Raw genomic sequence first — 19256 nt, 5'->3', positions numbered from 1 at the left:
TTTTCATACAAATGATCCTGGTATAATTGTATTTATTGTTATCCAGCAAGCAGCGTTATTTAAGATTGTTTTAAGTGTCCTGTCCACAAAGTATTTAGATAGTTCATCAGAGAGCCTTGAAAATAGGGGCGGCACAAGAGCGCCGGTGTGTATCGCAATGAATCATGGGAGCATCCACGCGTTAATGTTCAGTCATGGAGCCGCTACTCGTGAGTCATCGCGGTCATCTTCTCCCACGTGGACGATCTCTGGTCGTCTCTGGACCATCCCGCTGACACAGCGCGCAAACTCTCGCGATATTAGCAACAGATTTAAACCAAAATGCTAGTGCCAAAGCTATTTCCGGGTCATATGGAGGCTGTGGAGGACAGGACGAAAGGCGGAGTGATTACTGGAGAAATGAAGTGAATTTAACCGAAGGGTGAGAGGATGGCGGAGCGGGATGTGTCGGGAGATGTATCATCTTCAGGGGTTTCAGAAAGTGCACGTGGACAAATCGCGGATGAAAACGGACATGTTGACAGTCCCGACGAGACTCTCTCTCCGACGTCGGTCATCTACTTCCAGGAGGGTTTAAACTCCTCAAACTTGAGATTTGGGAAGGCTGGCTCGCTGTCACCCACTCCGCCTCGACAGTATGACTTCAAGATCGAACGAATCGAGTCAAAGCGCAAAAGTAAGTGCTAAATAACTTGTGAAAAGTCCAGATATTCACCTAACTAGCTAACTAACATAATCTATATTAACATAATTTACCCAGAACAACCTGCTGTTAGCGTTACTAGCTTGTTAGTGTTAGCTAACGTTTGACCAAGTGTAAACAAACAACTTCCTACCTGCTTAGGATTTAACAACACTGTCAATAGCTAGCTTAGCTGATAAATAATCCTGTATTTGTCCCGCAGAGGGGAAATTTAGTGCAAACGAGACAATTTTAAATAAGTAAATAAAACTGTAAATAATATTTAAAAAGTAAAAAAATCCACACTAACTAAAATGACTAAAAAATTATATATACACACCGAATAATTGTAGTATTGCAATATTATACAAACAGACCGAATAATTGTAGTATTGCACAGTGTATTTATACTGCACAGATTTGTAGTGCTTTTGGTGTTGTGGTCAAATATAAGGTAATATAAACTGTCAGTTGATTCTCATCCTCAAACAGTTTAACACTTAAAGTAATCTATGCGGTTTATCAATCGGTAAACATAACTGTTGTTGTTGAACGACTTGGTTTAATTGCTTTATATCCACTGGTTGCTGCTATGAAATTAATTTGTGTCTGTGATACATTTCATATTTGTTGTCTTCTACATGAAGTAACCAAACATCTGCAGTTATTTACTGCTTTAACTGAACAGATAATAAAAGAATGCATTGGCTTAGTTTCTTGCACTTCTACCAAAGTTGTCGTCATTGAAGACTTTCCAAAATATTACAATATGACACAGAATATGTTCTGAGATATCTCTTCTTAAATGAGTTGGTTAGCTGTTTTTTGTTTGAGTAAGGTTTTATTTTTTAATAATTCCTTCATTCTTTTGTCATTTAGGCTGTTTTTTTGTCTTTTATCACGCAGAAATGCTTAAAATGTGTTTGCGTTTGCTCTTTAAATGTGTGGATTTGCTGCTTTTCTGTTTCACATAATTGTAAATTATATTTCCTTGAAGTATTGGACTGTTGCTCAAGCAAAACATGCGTTTTCGAACATGTCACTTTGGACTCTGGGAAAGCTCTAAAACACTTCATTGGACATTTTATTCATAGAAAGTAATCTGCCCTGACCGATACTGGATCCTTGAGGCCAAGACTACAATAACTACACAGTGTTATTAGGGAGTTAAATAAACCTGATAATGATTTAACGACGAGTAATTCTTTAAAAACGTATCGAGCACATTCTTGATACTGATCCCTTAGATTTATTTATTTAAAGACTTTGACAGACATGCTCTGTGATGGACAAACCATAATACTGTTCTTTGTATTTCTGTACTTAAACGTGAACTTCTCCTAAAGCTAATCGGCACTCAAATGAATGATCTAAATGAATCTCACTGTTGTAGCCAAGTGGAACAAGCAGTGAGTCCTCTGAAGGCTTGGTCCCGTTGACCAATATAATGTGTGGATTTTGATTTAGATTTTTCCCCAACATGCACCAGGGCCTGTAGAGCACTGGCTGGATACTCTGGGGACCCTCCTCCTTCCTCCCCCCCCATTTACGCATGCACCATCTGCTCACGTGACGATGTGTTGCTGTACCCTGTGCTACCGTCAGCCATCTTTGGTCGACACCCACCCAGTGCATTCGCTGCGGTGCACACGGGCAGTGAAATCAGAGCGAGCCGGTGCTGAGCCGACCGGAGGAGGGCTGTGATTATTTAACACGGTGCTCTCCTGCATTTTAAATCCCCCCCCCCCAGTCTGTGTGAAAGGGGATTACAAAAGGTTGAAGAGAAGGAGGAGGTGTTGAGGAGGAGAGGACAGGGCAGCCTCTCTCAAGACAGCAGTGTATTTCACTCAGTTGTAACAAGGAGAGGAGGAGGATGCAGGCATAAAGAGGAGGAAGAGCAGCACCCTTTCTAGCACCTGCTGAGAGCCGCGGTGGGCCTTCCCCGTCTTCTGGCCTTTTATCCTCTTTTGTTTTGATGCTCTTTTCATCCCTCTTCTCTCCGACTTGTCATTTTCCTGGGAGGGGGGCTGGTGGCCTCCACTGGTTTGTGGAACAAAAAGCTACTTCGCCCTTTTCTCTTTCCCCCCTCGGCTGGTGTTGGTTTTTGCATCAGCTGAGTCATCATGTCTGATCTGATGCCTCAGAGCGAAACCCCCACCCCCACCTCCGACAAGATCACCCAGGCCGCCCGGGAGACCATCTATCTCTGCAACTTCCGCGTGTCCGTCGACGGCGAGTGGCTCTGCCTCCGCGAGCTCAACGACATCTCCCTGACGCCCGACCCCGAGCCGGCCCATGAAGGTAATGTGACTGGTTAGCTCATCGGAGGTCTGAGCGCACAGTGAGCTCTCTTGTTTGGGCGTGGTGGCACACAGGGGGTCCACACAGGGTCCTCGGTGGTCCTCGGACGCGACATGTTTCGTGTGGCGACGACGTGTCTCGTGAGCCGTTGTCCCGATGGATGTCGGGCGAGACGGTTTGATGTCTGAGAGTTGCACAGCAGGATGACGCTGCCTGTAAATAAGCCAGGGCCGCGCAGCAAAACAACCAGGAAGTGCTGCTTGTTTTGCCGTGAGGATTCACAACAATCATATAAAGCCGAATGTTTGGTATCTGTTTACCCTAATCTGACTAAATACAACACACAGGTTTGTACATTGTGGATTTTCAGATGCAACTGAATCCAGATATTCAGATCTGGCCGTGAACACAAAGCATTCTGCAGTGTATATATATATATTGTAGTTCATGGTTTTAAATATGATGGGAAACAGAATATCAGCTGTGCGGCGAGGCTTTTCCTCTTCCTCATCTCTTGCCACGCCTCTCTCTCTCAGACGGTCTGATGCGCAGATCCACGGTTTTCATGAGTAACGCAGGCGGTCCAGACTTCAAATTCAACACTGCAGCACTTCTACTGTACAGATATCCCAGAGGAGCTTTAACAGACAGCGACTGTGTTTATCATCAGGGATGCTGACTTGTATCTAATGATCTAGAACTACAATGGTCATTTAATCCCAGCTGCTGTCGATATTTTTAATTTCTTTGCGATATTCTCACATGTTAACCTGTGTAACTCAAATGTAAGTAACATGTAACCTTTACGTTCCACACTGTAACTGGCTCATTTGTCTGTGTAGCAGGTGATATTTGAATGCTTCCTGTAGGAAGCTGACTCTCTTAACTTGGTGGAGGAAGTGCTCAGATTTGTACTTCAGTAAAAGTAGAAATACTCTGTTACAAGTAGAAGTCCTGCATTCAAACATCTCCTGAAGTAAAAGTGCAAAATGTTAAGATCAAAATATAATATAAATACCAAAAGTAAAAGGAGCATTATGTAGACTGGCCCTTTTCAGAATATTGTATATTATATTTTTGGATTATAATTATTGTGTTCATCACTTTAATGTTGCTGCTGATAAAGGTTGATCTCATTTAAATTACTTTATATATCGTTGGGTAGCAGTATCTATAATTATTTATTTATTTATTTATTTGTATATATATATCGTATATGTTGTATTGTTACATTCTGAGTCTGTAGTATTCTGTCTGCATTCTGTCTACAAAGCCAAGTAAACAAAAAAAAGTATAATATTCCTCGTTCACCAGCTCTCCTGTTTCCTCCCAGTATTTATTAACATTAGTATGCACATTGTGCGTTGCAATGAGGAAAGCTACAGGCCAAATGTAAGAACGTATTAATAATGTAAACGACTGAAGGACTCTGCTGAAAGCCTCTCGTGTCTTTATCTCCGTTAATAATGGACGAGACATAAACGCATAGACGGATCACACGGAGGATTAAGAGCCGACTTTATTGGGTTTTACTCGTTGAACCAGGGTTTCTTTCTAAGTTATTCATTGTTCTTGGTTTGCTGTGTTGGTGCCTAAAGTCTCATGTTTACAGATGAAACATAACATTGGATCTCGTAGCACTGAAATACAGAACCATCTCAAATCTTTTCCCCCTCTGACGGCTCTCGATAACTGTATCTGCTGAGTCATTCCTGCTGTTAGTCCGCTCTGTGTCATTACTACGATGACTATGGTGACCTCTTCCTCCTTCTCGTGTAGATCCCAAGGATCCCATTGCGATCGAGAGGCTTAACTTGATGAACATGGCCAAACTGAGCATCAAGGGCCTGATCGAGTCCGCTCTCAACCTGGGACGCACACTGGACTCTGACTACGCACCTCTCCAGCAGTTCTTTGTGGTGATGGAGCACTGTCTGAAGCACGGGTTGAAAAGTACGTACCCGTTCAGAGCTGCGTGAGTTGGCGGCTCTTACAAGTCGGTAAACGTTCGAGATCTGGACCGCGTTGGTAACTGTACAAAAACGTTCGTACAGGATGTTTTTCTGTCCCAGAATACTTATAAAACCCATAGATCTGTGTGGTTGTGACTCATATTTACTTACTAACATCGTCCGTCTTATTCAAACCAACAGAAGAGACGCGCATCTGTTAAAAGATTATTCCCGGGTAGTTTCCGTTGCTCTGTATGTTGCCCAGTGTGCTGGTTCTGTGAACCCAAATGTCTCAACAAGCACCGTCTGTCACCCCTCAGCTAAGAAGACCTTCCTGGGGCAGAACAAGTCCTTCTGGGGGGCGCTGGAGCTGGTCGAGAAGTTGACGCCTGAAGCAGGAGAGATCACTGCCAGTGTCAAAGACCTGCCCGGCCTCAGGTCAGTCCGTTGCGTCCATTCCCTAAAGAAACGCAGTCATAACGTCGGGTTTAGTTGATATTATCGATGCCCTTTTCCAAAATGTGGCAACGGTTCATAACTCTGACGGCCATGACAGATTTGAAGCGGTTGTTTTCTTTTCTTTATTTGGTTCCAGAACTCCTCTGGGACGAGGTCGTGCCTGGTTGCGACTGGCTTTGATGCAGAAGAAACTCTCCGACTACATGAAGACCATCATCAACAGAAAGGACCTGCTCAGGTGTGTTGACTGCGTTGAGGCCTATTGGCTCCTAGAATAATGCTGTAGAAGTGAGGCTGAGATCTTATCCATGATATTGTTCGATTTAGTTTTATGTCGATCGCCTCATGAAAGCAGTCTGCACGTACGTTGCCCCACCTTGACCACCCAGAGCCAAGGCCATGTGTAGTTCTCTTAAGACGCATTACATGCACCGTTGTACACTGGGTCCTACATTTCCCATAATGCAACAGAATAGCATCTTCCATTAGACCCTATTCGTCAAAACTTTCTTGACTATATTTATTTTTCCCCCCCAACAGTGACGGTAATCTGTTCTTTGTACTTTTATTTTGTGAAACTTGAATGTCAGCGTCGGCCTCGGAGAAGAGATTATAAATCTCAATCGGACTTTCCTGCAAAACGTACAGGTCAGATAAACTAGACGGAAGAATAACCTTCTGTCTGGTCTCTGCAGTGAGTTCTATGAGGCGAACGCGTTGATGATGGAGGAGGAGGGAGCCGTCATCGCCGGGCTGCTCGTCGGACTGAATGTCATCGACGCCAATCTGTGTATGAAGGGAGAGGACCTGGACTCTCAGGTAGTCCCGCTGTCTCTTTAGCTTCTAACGACACCCGGAGCTGCAGCAGCACAAGAACATGTTTCCCCCGCTGTCACAGGAGGGAAGCGAGAGAAGAAGAAGTAATCAGACTTCTGGGTTTTAACACTTTGGGCCTCAAGCAGCAACTTTTAAACTTCTCTCATATTTAGAGAAAGAAACTAGAGTCGTGTGTTCATTGATTGCATTGGTAACGCCCCCTAAACGCCATATAAGGGCAGGTGTTGGGCTGTGTGCAAATATTCTAGCACATGCCCAAGAAGTGGAGAGATTTCACCAAAACAAAAGTCTGTAAGAAGATCTTCTTTTTCCAGAGAGTCTGTTTTGTTCAGAAGCTGAACTCCGATCATCCAACAGGGTTTTATAGTCTCTGTTGGGATCAATGGACCATAATGTAATGCAGATGTAACAGACGGTAGTTTTTACCCTCGTCACTGTTCTCGAGGTAATTCCATCGACAGCGACGGCCTTTCTAAATCTCTGCTTCAGCCTCTTATGAGTCTTCAGTTGGGGACTGAAGCCAGAGCAGCCGGGAGGACTGGCAGGTGGCCAGTTTGTCTCCAGCTCAGCAAGCGATCATTACTCAAAGTACGACGAAGCGAAAGCTCTCCACTTACCAACCTGGCGTTAATTAGCGGCTGCACCGACTCCTAAAACGTTTAAATAACCTGAATGCATCTTAACCAGGACAAGAGATTCATGCGTTAAAATACAAAAGGACGTGATTCATGAAAACACGTGCACGTCTTAGGTTGTCTAAGTGTGCACGTTAGTAAGGCTAGTCGTCGTGTTGTTGTTTATTCTTTGTTGCGTATGAACCGGTGTGGTTTCATCGTCATTGATTTTCTTCTGCAGGTCGGCGTGATTGATTTTTCAATGTACCTCAAAGATGGTGGACACAGCAGTAAGAGTGCAGAGGGGTGAGCGCCGCTGTCTTTATTGGTTTAAAGCTTCTTTGTTTGTTTAAATGTATTTATTACAATTATAATCATAAGAAAACACACGTATGAGCTAAGAAACAAACACCGATCAACAAACGTGTTCAGGAAGTTACAGGAGAGTTTATATTGCAGGTAAATCACAGGTTAGTTGAGGTCAAATATAATAAAAAATAACCGTTAACAGAAGAACCCTATCACTAGTTGTAATAACACATTTGTTCTAGCAGCAAAATTAAGAATTTTCTTATTTATTGTTATTTTTTAAGGGAGAGATAATAATAAATATTAATAAAGAAATAGTAGTTACATTATGGCACTTATTAAATAATCTAATTCTTTGTAGTTTAAAAAATGTCTTTAGTTGAAGATACTAAGTGATAATAGTGAGATGGTTTCTCATTATGAAGACTAAAAGGATCTTTTGTTTCATCACATTGGCGTGAATGAGCTTCCATAGCAGTCAGAGGTAAACCATCGTTAACGATTAGCTTTTAATTCAAACAAGTTGTCTCACAGCTAACTGCACGTTTCAGTTGTTGGAACGCTGCGATGTCTTTCTTCCGTCGACTTGTCGGTTCATTCCTCTTCCTCTCGCTCTCCTCTTCCTCAGTGACGGTCAGATCACAGCCATTCTCGACCAGAAGAATTACGTGGAGGAGCTGAACAGACATCTGAGGTGAGTCGGCGTGGCCGTCTCTCTCCGCCGCCTTCGTTTAGCTGCTTGTTGAGCTGCTGACTCGTGGGCTGTTTCTGTCTGCTTGCAGTGCTTCAGTGAACAACCTCCAGGCCAAGGTGGACGCTCTGGAGAAGTCCAACACGAAGCTCACAGAAGAGGTGAGAGTCGACTCGCGGCTGAACTTCCCCAACGCTGGCCGCTGGGTTTCTGTCTTGTTCACGGAAGGAAGCGTTGTCCTGACTTTTGTCTCCGCAGCTCGCTGTGGCAAATAACCGGATCATCACTTTACAAGAAGACGTGGAGCGAGTGAAGGAGGAGAGCTCGTATCAGCTGGAGTCCAGGAAGGTGAGCGCATCATCCATCGAACTGTTTGTAGGAAAGAATCCCCTTCATAAGCCAACAGTTCACCCACTTTCATTAGAGTTGTAATTGTCGCGTCTTCACTCTTCTCAAAGGAAACTCGGGTCCGGCTTTACGGTTAAATACTTTAAAATAGTTCCCTGGGTTGTAAATGTGCGTTGCCGTTTTTGTCGTTTACATGTTTCAGGCTACAAGAAGCGACTCGGCACCAGACGGACAAGTGCTGGGAGAAACACGCAAGCAGCTCAAAGAGGAAACTTTGCTTCGATTGGTGAGTTTCAGCCTCTTTAAAATGCTCCTCTACTCTAAATCCTCTATGTTCTCAGAGTATCTAGAGATGCCTTTTGCAATTCGTATGTGCAGAACCGATGGAGGTAGACGTGTGTATGTGAAGACTCTGTGTGTGCAGGATGTGGAGAAGGAGCTGGAGGTGCAGATCGGGATGAAGCAGGAGATGGAGCTGTCCATGAAGATGCTGGAGAAAGACGTCTGCGAGAAGCAGGACGCTCTGGTGGAGCTCCGGCAGCAGCTGGAGGACCTCCGCGTCATCAACCAACAGCTCAACCACAAGTCGCAGGTGAGGCGGATGTTTTCACCGCGCCGGTGCAGGATGCTGAGCAGGTTCACTGCGCAGAACATCCACAGATGTCCTCGGTTACGTCTCTGGTTCTTACGTGTGGAATCTGTGAATAATTGCATTATTATTTACAAAATCTGGACTGATTAATATAAAAACATTGGATGATTCTTGCAGAAAAGGGAAGCTATAGAAGTGTGCTGCTGTCCCTCACCTGACAGTGTTATGGGAAGAAGCAGCGGTGCGACCTCACAACTCTGTTGTCGTTAAAGTGTGAGAGAATCACCAAACTCCTCCAGTTTGAACGAGACATTCGAGAAGTTGTTTCCAGTGATGTGACGTTACTCGTCTCCCTCAGAGTGCCGACGCCGGCTCCAAACAGAAGAGTGAAGCCATCGCCCGCCTGGAGGAGAAAATCAACCAGATGAGCGGGACCGTGAAGCAGATGGAGACGAGGTGAGCACAGGTTTCCTTCCACAGCCATGTTTGCTATTTTTGAATAATTATTTGGCGGAACCATTTGCCTACAAAAACATCTTATTGTCCTCTTTTGTCATTCTTCTCCCTCCACTCTCGCATTATTGTTTTCCTCATGGTCATTCTTTGTTTTGATGGCGTGCTCAGTGAGAAGCATGTGGTGAAGCAGGCCCGCAACCTCAACTCGGCAGCGGGGAAGCTGCTGCAGCTGCAGCAGTAGCGCTCACGAGTCTCAATGCAAACATACAACCCTGTCTAACATAGAAATAACCAAACTAGGATGTTATCTTTCCTGTACGATGCTCCTTTGTTGTTGAAAATAATAATTAAAAAAAAAAAACCCTCCTGCAGTGGCTCTCCAGCATCAGCTTCGAGTAGTGTGGACTGAATCCTTTTAGTGGCCCTCAATCCTTGTGTTCACTGGCCGACCTGGTTTCTAAAAATACAGCGTTCATGCTTTTTTATTTATTTGGCAAAGGTAAGACGAGTAGATGGCGTCTGAGCAGTTCTTGATGGACGGTATGTTTGGGAGGTAGTGGACTTGCTGTAATGTTATTCCAAAGAATAAGACCACGACCAGAGGCTGGGCTTGAGTAACGTCAACCAGCACAGACTGGACCGATGTTTAGTCCAACGTGTAGACGGCCGGGACAGCAGCGAGCTGAAGAGGAGAGAAGGAGCTGTATGTGAACATACCCTTGGTGTAAACTGTAGTAATCATTAGGCTAATAAAACGATGAACAAACGGCAGACGGCTTCGTCTTCTTTGGGGAAAGTTTTCCTTGTTGGGTTTCAGTCAGCGCTTCATTTTTTTGTGTTTTTTGTTGTTGTTTTCGTCTGAGTTCCCACCATGTTTTCTTTTCCGTCACGTTTTCATTTTACCATAAGTTTATGTAACGCCCCCCCTCCCCTGACCAGATGCAAACAGGCTGAGAGAGAGAGGGCTCTGGCTTTGGAGGCCAACCGGCTCTTCAAACAGGAGTTTGGGGACAAAATCGAGAGTCTGCAGGTGGAGGTGGAGCAGCTGAGGAGGCACAGGTAGAGTCTGGGTGAATGGTAAACATTAAACGTGAGGGTAATGTTTGTTTATGCTGATTATAAATCTTGCGTGTCATTTCATTTGTGGCATTAATTCTAGTTTGGTATAATTGTCTTCTTTATTTGTTTTATTTATTTATTTTCTTCGGCCAAAAGCACGATTGTGATGAATGTGTTTTAGTATAAACTTGTGTTGAGCTGCGTTTGTCTGGTTTCAGGTCTAATCTGGAGCTGGAGCTGAGAAAAGAGCGCGAGCGAAGGAGTGAGCATCACCACGCCGGACAGTCCAGCGCTCCTCTGAGGGGGAGGAGACTCGCGGAGAACATCCCAAAGGTAAACCTGCGGCCACGAGGATGCAAAATGTAAAGAGGAGCTGAACTACTCTGTCCTGGTGTGTCATTAGTATGTGTGTGTTTTACTGACAGCGTGTCCCAGAATCCCCATCAGGCAGAAGGGAGAGCGACCAGTTCAACACAGGAGCAGAGGACAAAACAAGTCTGAGCTCCAGCCTGTAAGCAGCTTCCATTTAGAACCAACACAAATATATTTGAGTTGTTTTTACTTTATTCATTTATCCTCTTCTCCACCTTTCTAAGGTCCTCGAGGTCGCACCACGAGGACGAACAGGTGAGGTCTGAGACGCACAAAGTAAAATGTTCAATCGTCTGAAGATGGATCAGTTTATGAGGAAAAACAACAACTTTCAAATCCCCTAACGGTGGTAATCAACACGTCGTTATTGATTTACTTTCTGCAGGACGAGTCGGTGGAGATCAGTCAGCCCGCCGTCTGCACGATGTGTGAACAGGACGAGTCCCTCATGAAGACAAAGGTACAGAGATGGAGCTTCTTGTCTCATTAAAAGTTTATAATTCAGAGTGAACTATGAATCAGAAGACGTTTAGAGACGCTCATAGCGGACCGCTCTTTGCCTTAAAGGGTAACGTTGGTATTTTTCCTACTCTCGTATTTTATTTTTATGACTAATGGGGACGAGATCTTTTGAAATTGGTCCACTACTGAAGGAGAACGCCACAGACACTCTGGGAAACTCCTCACTGTCACTTTTTCATCCTCTAAAAGTGTTTGTTTTTGCCTCTGACCGGCTCAGGTTGTTATTATAAGTGTCCGATAACTTTATGGAAAGAAATAAAAATCTCTTCACCTTTTGCGTCTGTTTCTCGTGTCTGACCAAGAGCATCGGTGTTTTCACAGTTTGTTGTGTTTGAGTCCAGAAAGTGTAGCTTAGTGCCGTTTAAAAGATTCCCAAATGTCCCGGCTGAATATTTAGCTGATTTTGAGAATGTGGCCGAGGGTTTGACGCAGTTTGTTGTGTTTGAGTACACTTTTAGTGTCACTCAGACAAATACCAAAGTTCTCCTTTAACATGACTCCACACTAGCAGCTCTGTCGATGGCTGATGTTGTCTGAAGATGAGACGTGGAAACAGGATGTCAGACCGCTTTAAAGAAACAATATGGTTCCTTTTTTTATCTTCAGTTGAATCAATGCGGCTGTTGCATAATTTAATGCAACAATCAGAATAAATGTCCGATGGTTTATTGGTCCTTTTGGACGTTTTGCTCCTGTGGCTGTGAGCTCTCTCTGTGTGTTTTGTCTCTAGAAACAGTGTAAGAACTGCGGCGGCGTCTTCTGCGAGAGCTGCGTGTCCAACGAGCTGCCGCTGCCTTCCTCCATCCTCCCGGAGACCGTGTGCACCGCCTGCTTCTCTCTGTTGCTGCAGCAGTACGCCTCGACGCCGACATGAAGCGCCGCTGCGGTTCACCACCAGCCAGAGGCGTTCAGCTCCTAGAGCTGGCACTGCAAAAATGCACTTTTTGACTTTGACTCGAGGCGTTATGAAAGACCCGATGGAGTCCTGAACTTCTTTCCGTTGCTTTAGGTTAGTGATGTAAAGACATTTGCCACTGAGAGCCGTCTGGATGCAGGTTTTCATGCGCTGGTGTCTCCATAATTCTTTCTTTCTGGCTGAAAATGTTTAGCTGCTTTCGTGAAAACCTGCATTTTAAAAAGCTGTAAAAAAACAACTGGAATCCTCATGCGTTTAAAAAAAAAGACAAACTGACTTTCCACGATGTCCACTAAGTGGATTATTGATTAAAAGGGTCAACTGACATATCATTTAGTTTTAAAGGATGAAAAAACTGGACAACTGTGTTTCACTATAACGCAGCTATTAATCATATATATAGATCTGTGTATATAGATCCGTATATGTGATGAACTATTTCACTCAGGTGAAGTATGAATGATCACTTTCTTTCTCAAAGTGGCCTCTGATGCTGACAAACATCAACATCCCAAACACTCTCTGACCAAATATTATATCATATTATGATATTAAACGTGTTCGCATTTTGTGGAAGACGTGTGCAGTCAAAAAGCGTTTTATACACCAAGTAAACGATCATAAATATACATTAGTGGTGCACTCGGTGTCATGAGTTATGAAGATTGTGAAACTGTAAGAGCAGAAAAGTATTTAAGATAAATCACGTTGTGATCCCAGACTGCTAGAGTTCATCTAGTCTTAGTCTCGGTCTTGAGTTGGATTGAAACCACTCTCAATATGGAAGTGATCTAGATCTCTGCAAATGTCCCAAAATATCAGCCTGTTCACAAAGCGGAGTATTCTGGGTAAAATAATGTGGCTACTGTAGCCGTCACATCAGACTCAGACTAAATTCTAAACATTGAGATATTTAGTCTAGTCTCTTTTAAATGCATGGCTCTCCGCCTGACTGGCTTGCATCTTTACAACAGCTGATTTTATGTTGCGTTGAGTCATATGAAGAGTGGTTAGACGCTCAGTAAATCCAGCTTAGTCGTTCTTGTTGAAGTTAATTAACCCGCCAGATAGAAATGCTTCTTGGATCACCAATAAACTTTTATTAAATGTTACTGGTGTGTGACTGGATTATTTTAACATGTTTCACAGATAATCCTCAACTCCTCTGAACTAAACAGACTTTTTATCTTGTGAAGGATGTGATTAGTTTATTCTGTTAACAGAACATTTTGCTCGTTAGAGAAAATACTCTTCATTATAAGCGGATAACTGTTAAAAATAAGTGTTTTAAAGATGCATCCCCTCTTTAACCTTTTTATATTTCATAAAAACACACCACTGACTTTCAAAGCTAGTTTTGTAGCATAAGTTTATTGAATACTTCTTAAACTGAATGTGAGTAATTCATATTAAAGACTATTAAAACCTCTTCATTTTGAAGCGATTTGATTGGCCAACTCCAGCTGGTACAACATAAGTAAATGACTGGCTATATGCACATTTGAATGTAGGTTGATTATGAGAAATAGAATTAACGACATTCAACCATTTTCCAAAACTGCTCTTTTGATTTACAGATTAATATATTTTACAAACATTTCTAGAATAACTAAATCCTCAGAGACTGATATGTGGAAATAATTAATAAATGTTTTGAAAAATCTCTCAAAATAAGACGTAATGTCATGGCTCAGCTTCACATTATCTGATGATTTCTCTCTTCGTGGGTGTCGAAACAAACGAGTAAACAGCATTTTGTTCCATATTTTAATGTTTGTCACCTTCACTACAGTAACTCAGTGGAATACTCTTCATTGTACGTTGTTTACGTCGACCTCCGCCTGTAAGGAACTCCCTCTTGTTGGACAGAGACGATGAAGTATGTTTATTGTTCGATGTCCAAGTCAGGCTTGAAAATGAATACAATCGTCCTGCGTATGTGTTCACCTGCAAGAGAAAATAAAACATCTGGAGTTAAAAGGGAACAGCAACGGTAAAATCACATGAAAGTACATCAAAATCTCTTTTTACAAAAGGGAAGCAGCACAGAGAGACTGCAGCGTCTTTCTTTGTTCCATAAAAAGCTGGAAATTCCCAATTATATCTTCTGTGTTACATCTAAGAGGAAACCAGCTCAGTAAACCGAACAGTCTTTAAGAAATGTACAATTATGTCTCCTTTGAAACCTGCTTAAACATGTGAATAAGAAGTACAGAAATTGAGTATTTCCAGCTTTCTCACCTCCTTCCGTCAGATTCTGGGTCAGAGTTCAGGAATAACTCGATGTATCTTTCTCCTGAAGAAATCAGAGAAGGTTCATATGTTTAAATCAACAGCATTCAATCAAAAATCATTTATACGCCCCTGTATACACATCCCCGTCTCACCTACGTGCGTCCCGTCTCACATACGTGCGTCCCGTCTCCCGTCTCACATACGTGCATCCTGTCTCCCGTCTCACATACGTGCGTCCCGTCTCGCATACGTGCATCCCGTCTCCCGTCTCACATACGTGCATCCCGTCTCCCGTCTCACATACGTGCATCCCGTCTCACCTACGTGCATCCCATCTCCCGTCTCACCTACGTGCACCCCGTCTCACCTACGTATATCCCGTCTCACATACGTGCATCCCGTCTCCCGTCTCACCTACGTACATCCCGTCTCACATACGTGCATCCCGTCTCACATACGTGCATCCCGTCTCCCGTCTCACCTACGTGCATCCCGTCTCCCGTCTCACCTACGTGCACCCCCGTCTCACCTACGTATATCCCGTCTCACATACGTGCATCGCGTCTCACATACGTGCATCCCGTCTCACATACGTGCATCCCGTCTCACATACGTGCATCCCGTCTCCCGTCTCACATACGTGCATCCCGTCTCACCTACGTGCATCCCATCTCCCGTCTCACCTACGTGCACCCCGTCTCACCTACGTATATCCCGTCTCACATACGTGCATCCCGTCTCCCGTCTCACCTACGTACATCCCGTCTCACATACGTGCATCCCGTCTCACATACGTGCATCCCGTCTCCCGTCTCACCTACGTGCATCCCGTCTCACCTACGTGCATCCCGTCTCACCTACGTGCACCCCGTCTCACCTACGTGCATCCCGTCTCACCTACGTGCATCCCGTCTCACCTACGTGCATCCCGTCTCACCTACGTGCATCCCGTCTCACCTACGTGCATCCCGTCTCACCTATGTGCATCCTGTCTCTGGACATGGCGGTCAAGGCGTCCTGGTGGCAGCTGAAGTAAACTTCGGCCTCTCCGCTCGGCCTCCCTTCAGAACCGCATTCAATCAGGATCTTAGACACACCAAGAGGAGAGAAGAACTGCAAGAGGAAAACAAACACATACCTTATAAAAACCACGTGCAAAGTGACCTCTAATGCAACAAACGCAACCAGCCTCTCTTTATTTTTTACCTTGACAATGTCTTCTCCGGACGCCTGGAAGGGAAGTCCTCTCATGTGGATGTAGTGGCGCAGCAGAGCCGAGCTCTGAGCAGATCCTGGTGGAGTACACGAGTCAGTTCACATCCAGGTCAACAACAAATAAATCAACTAATTTGTCTTTAAAATATCTCCCCACTTTAACACAGTCTACTTTCACTGAAAATAACTCTGATCACAAGTTTCACTACGACACAATATTAAATTGTTTCTTTGGACAATGATACGATATTTGCTGACATCTCAAAGTCTGCCACAGTACGTTTTGATTCAATTCAGCCCAATTGTTCCCATTTAACACCATCAGTGACATTTATACTACCGACTCACAACAAGCAACTAAAATATGATCTGACTATTGTATTCCTGAGCTCTGTAGGAAGTGGTGACGCAGACGAGCAATGGGAATTTCAAAATAAAGGCGCATCTTGAAGATGATGATATTGGACCATTGAATCGAATTACGGATCCAGATATAAGTATCACATTATGCACCAAAGTACACCGTTGAACAACAGTGTTTGAGCTTCAAATTATTATGTAAAAGCCAGATTTTCACCCAGGTTCTTTTTTCATTTTACATTTTAACCCCTCGTCCTTTTAGGAGGGAGGAGCTAATAAGTCAATACAACCTCACCAGTTTTGTTCTGCGAGGCAAAGGCAGTCCTGTTTGCTGACTGAGGGCCGGCGTGAGGAGAAGCTGAACTCGTCTTCTGCATCCAGCTTGAATAAATCTGCTCCCTTCTGCTGGGAAACACCTCGATGTATCTGCAAATACAAGCAGCACAGATGCTCGTGAAGAGACGAATCAAAGACTTGTGTTCCTCAAGAGATGAGCGAAACATTGGTACGGGCCTCAATGGGAGCGTGAGCAGCGTCCCACCTGTTTCCGATGACATCTCTGTCTCTCTGCAGAGCTTTGTCAGCTGCGTCTTGGAAGGAAAACTGCACAAAGGCCTCTCCAGAGTTTCTTCCTTTGCGGTCGGTGACGATGGTGATCCCATTCTCCATGATGTCCAAACCTGAGACGCACGAACAGATACTGAATCTCATTTTTGTCATTAAACAAAGTCTTTAATCCTGTATCTTCTCTTTTGGTAAAATATTTTTAAAGAACTCCATGTATCCATGTATATTCATTGAAATACTTTGGGGCGACCAAATAATCTCTCCAGTCATGTGAATCTACTTCGGACTTTGTTCATTTTGATTGGAGGTGTGCGTTTGGTTATCAAAAACAAAGTCATTTCATTTTACAAGGAATAAAAACAAACATTGCCACGGGGTACGACGAAGTTGGGGAGAAGTTTACCCGAGAAAAACTGTCTGACGTCGTCCTCGTTGCAGGAGAAGGGGAGACCTCTGAGACGCACCACGCTGCTCTCAGCTGGAGCCTGCACGGCTTTCTTCAGGATGGTTTCCGCGTCGCTGTTCGTCACTTCGTACACTGCAGAAACACACAGAGCATCCGTTTGTATATGTTGTTGTATTTACAGTGCAATATTTGGTGAACAATGGCTCTGTTCAAGTGTCACAGTAAGCCCCCAGGACCCTGAAGCAGCTTAATAACCATTCATTTGATCATTTACACTTGTGATTTCCCTGCGTCTGTATTTCGACCAGCTCGGAGAACAAAGACTCAAACCTTCCACGTATCGCGGGCCGAGGTACTGCCGGTGCTTCTCCAGAGCTTTGCTGACGTCCTCCTCGTGCTCCATCTCGATGAAGGCTTGTCCCGACGGCCTCCCCACCCGGTCCACGGTGAGATGGATCCCCTTCACCCCGTCACGTATCCTGCACTCTGGAATACAGCAGCAATACGGAAGACAATATGTATTTTTTTCTCCATAATCTTAATGTTTAACTGTTAACACACATCTAATTGTTTTTATGTTGGACAATCAGCACTGCAAACAACAATTTCATAGTACAATAAACAGAATTAGTGGCGTTGATTTAGTTATTAAAGAGTGATGACAAAGATACAGTATATACTGAGGAAGGTTTTGATAGCTGGTAAATTATCTTTACTGTCCAATATAACATAATAACTTCAGTGAACAGAATAAAAACACAAACTTCAACTGTGAAAAGACATAGAGCTAATGAAGTGCTTACACACTGATGCATCTGTCAGAAGCAAATATAACTGAAGGTGTGACGCTTCTCCCAAATCAAAACTCTCACCTGAGAAGAACTGCAGGAGGTCCTGAGCCGAGCAGGACCAGGGGAGACCCTTCACCTGCATGATGTACACCTCCTTCTTCTCCGGTTCTGGATCAGTCGGGTAGACCGGCAGCGGCGGGTAGTCGTCCTCACAAGGTGCTCCTGCCTGAAAGACGTCAATATAAATATGTGTTGTGTGTGTAACAGTGTTGTTCTACATTTTGTTGCTCCACTTTTACAAGCCTCAACATTAAAACATCAATGCATCTCTAATTATAATCCAATATATATTCATCTGAAATCGGTCTATTCTACATCATGACTACTTCACTTTTGAGTATATTGTGACGCTCATACTGTGTACTGCTGTTGATAATCATCTCTGTACTAGTTTGTCAGTATTGCCAGAGGTGGAAGAAGCATTCAGATCGTTTAGTACAAGTAGTGATGCATTACTGTTTACATCAGTTAAATGTTGCAGCTGGTACAAGTGGGACTATTTTAATAACTATGTACTGCTGGGTAGTTTTGATGTTGTATTCCTAATCTGAATCTGCAAAGTAAACTAAAGCTATCAGATAAATGTAGTAGAATTGAAATATCTTGACTACAATTCGTAGTAAAACAACAGTAATAATCAGTCACTAACCTTGGTACAGAAGCGGTACTGGCTACTTCTCACTGCGGACTGCAGCTGACAGACTGCCCGGGTAGTTGGTGTCCATGTCGGCTGCAGAGTGAACACGCACCTGCCCGAGAACACGCTGCTGCATCTTGTTTTGATACCTGTCTGTAAAGTTACTTGTCTAACTGCGACACACCGCTGCAGTAGCGACAACAGAGATTTACTGTTGCGCGACATGTTAGCCTAGCCTAGCCTAGCCTAGTGTCAGGTCCGGTCTTTTAGCGTGAAATAAGGAGATCAAACAAGTAGTTTTAAGTCTGTTTCTCTCTTGATTTAGCTCGTTGGTTAAGCTACCGGCTTAGCATGGAGCTATAGGAAGCTAGACTGGCTCACGTGGGTCAGTCAAGGGCAGAGCTCGAGAGTTCTAACACGCTAACGACTAAACGCTTTGTATTTCCGGTTGACCTTTCACAACAAAACCCGAAAAATGCAAATATCAAAGATATATTCACATTTTGATCACCTTGCAGAGCTCATAGTTTTGTATGAAGTATGTATGTATTTTATTAAGTATGCATGTCATAAACACACACTTTTGTTTGTTTTACACTCTATGTAAAACAATTGTTAAATATATGTGACGTGTTTAGAAGACATGTAACCCCCCCCCCCCCCCCCCAACACACATTTCTTATTTGAAAAATGTCTAATCTGCGAGTTAATTATGATTCGTATTTAAATCATAGACCGTATATAAGATATTTAAAGTAGGTCTTCAGGAAGTGGTATTGTCACTAATTAACTTGACATTTTCTCATGCTTCTCAGGGCACATCCCAAGTCTTTTATTTGTCATTTCCTCGCTCCTCGCTTGAACCGGAAGTTGTT

The 19256-nt window shown here is 43.7% G+C and overlaps 2 protein-coding genes across 3 annotated transcripts; one reads left to right on the top strand and one right to left on the bottom strand.

Moving 5' to 3' along the window:
* Window positions 1–358: 358 nt before the first annotated feature.
* rufy3 (RUN and FYVE domain containing 3) lies at window positions 359–13216 on the top strand. 2 transcript variants are annotated; one of them, XM_079270515.1, is made up of 18 exons: window positions 359–676; window positions 4763–4936; window positions 5256–5373; window positions 5531–5632; window positions 6090–6213; window positions 7087–7151; window positions 7783–7848; window positions 7937–8006; window positions 8104–8193; window positions 8396–8479; window positions 8618–8785; window positions 9144–9241; window positions 10181–10300; window positions 10519–10633; window positions 10726–10811; window positions 10897–10927; window positions 11058–11132; window positions 11925–13216. In XM_079270515.1, exons 1-18 carry the CDS (start codon window positions 430–432, stop codon window positions 12066–12068), a joined length of 1977 nt encoding a protein of 658 aa, XP_079126641.1. In that variant the 5' UTR covers window positions 359–429; the 3' UTR covers window positions 12069–13216. The 2 variants fall into 2 exon arrangements, with proteins under 2 accessions (XP_079126641.1, XP_079126642.1); XM_079270516.1 differs by lacking the exon at window positions 359–676 and adding an exon at window positions 2357–2983.
* Window positions 13217–13877: 661 nt separating this feature from the next.
* On the bottom strand, window positions 13878–18771 carry grsf1 (G-rich RNA sequence binding factor 1). Its single transcript, XM_079270533.1, has 10 exons — window positions 18394–18771; window positions 17766–17910; window positions 17224–17379; window positions 16891–17025; window positions 16462–16600; window positions 16216–16346; window positions 15552–15637; window positions 15323–15458; window positions 14352–14406; window positions 13878–14057 (listed from the first exon to the last, which is right to left on the bottom strand). Exons 1-10 carry the CDS (start codon window positions 18604–18606, stop codon window positions 14054–14056), a joined length of 1200 nt encoding a protein of 399 aa, XP_079126659.1. The 5' UTR covers window positions 18607–18771; the 3' UTR covers window positions 13878–14053.
* Between the last annotated feature and the right edge of the window lie 485 nt (window positions 18772–19256).

The sequence above is a fragment of the Melanostigma gelatinosum genome (genome assembly GCF_949748355.1).
Source record: "Melanostigma gelatinosum genome assembly, chromosome: 6".
NCBI classification, from domain to species: Eukaryota; Metazoa; Chordata; class Actinopteri; order Perciformes; family Zoarcidae; genus Melanostigma; species Melanostigma gelatinosum.
This window is presented reverse-complemented; position numbering and strand designations above follow the sequence as displayed.

Coding starts and splice junctions, on each gene's coding strand:
- grsf1 (XM_079270533.1), bottom strand. CDS start 18,606: ATGTCGCGCAACAGTAAATCTCTGTTGTCGCTACTGCAGCGGTGTGTC. Junction 16,601..16,890: donor CGTCAGACAGTTTTTCTCGG/GTAAACTTCTCC, acceptor CGTGCGTCTCAG/GTTTGGACATCATGGAGAAT. Junction 15,459..15,551: donor CCGGAGAAGACATTGTCAAG/GTAAAAAATAAA, acceptor TTCCTCTTGCAG/TTCTTCTCTCCTCTTGGTGT.
- rufy3 (XM_079270515.1), top strand. CDS start 430: ATGGCGGAGCGGGATGTGTCGGGAGATGTATCATCTTCAGGGGTTTCA. Junction 5,374..5,530: donor AAAGACCTGCCCGGCCTCAG/GTCAGTCCGTTG, acceptor ATTTGGTTCCAG/AACTCCTCTGGGACGAGGTC. Junction 6,214..7,086: donor GAGAGGACCTGGACTCTCAG/GTAGTCCCGCTG, acceptor TTTCTTCTGCAG/GTCGGCGTGATTGATTTTTC.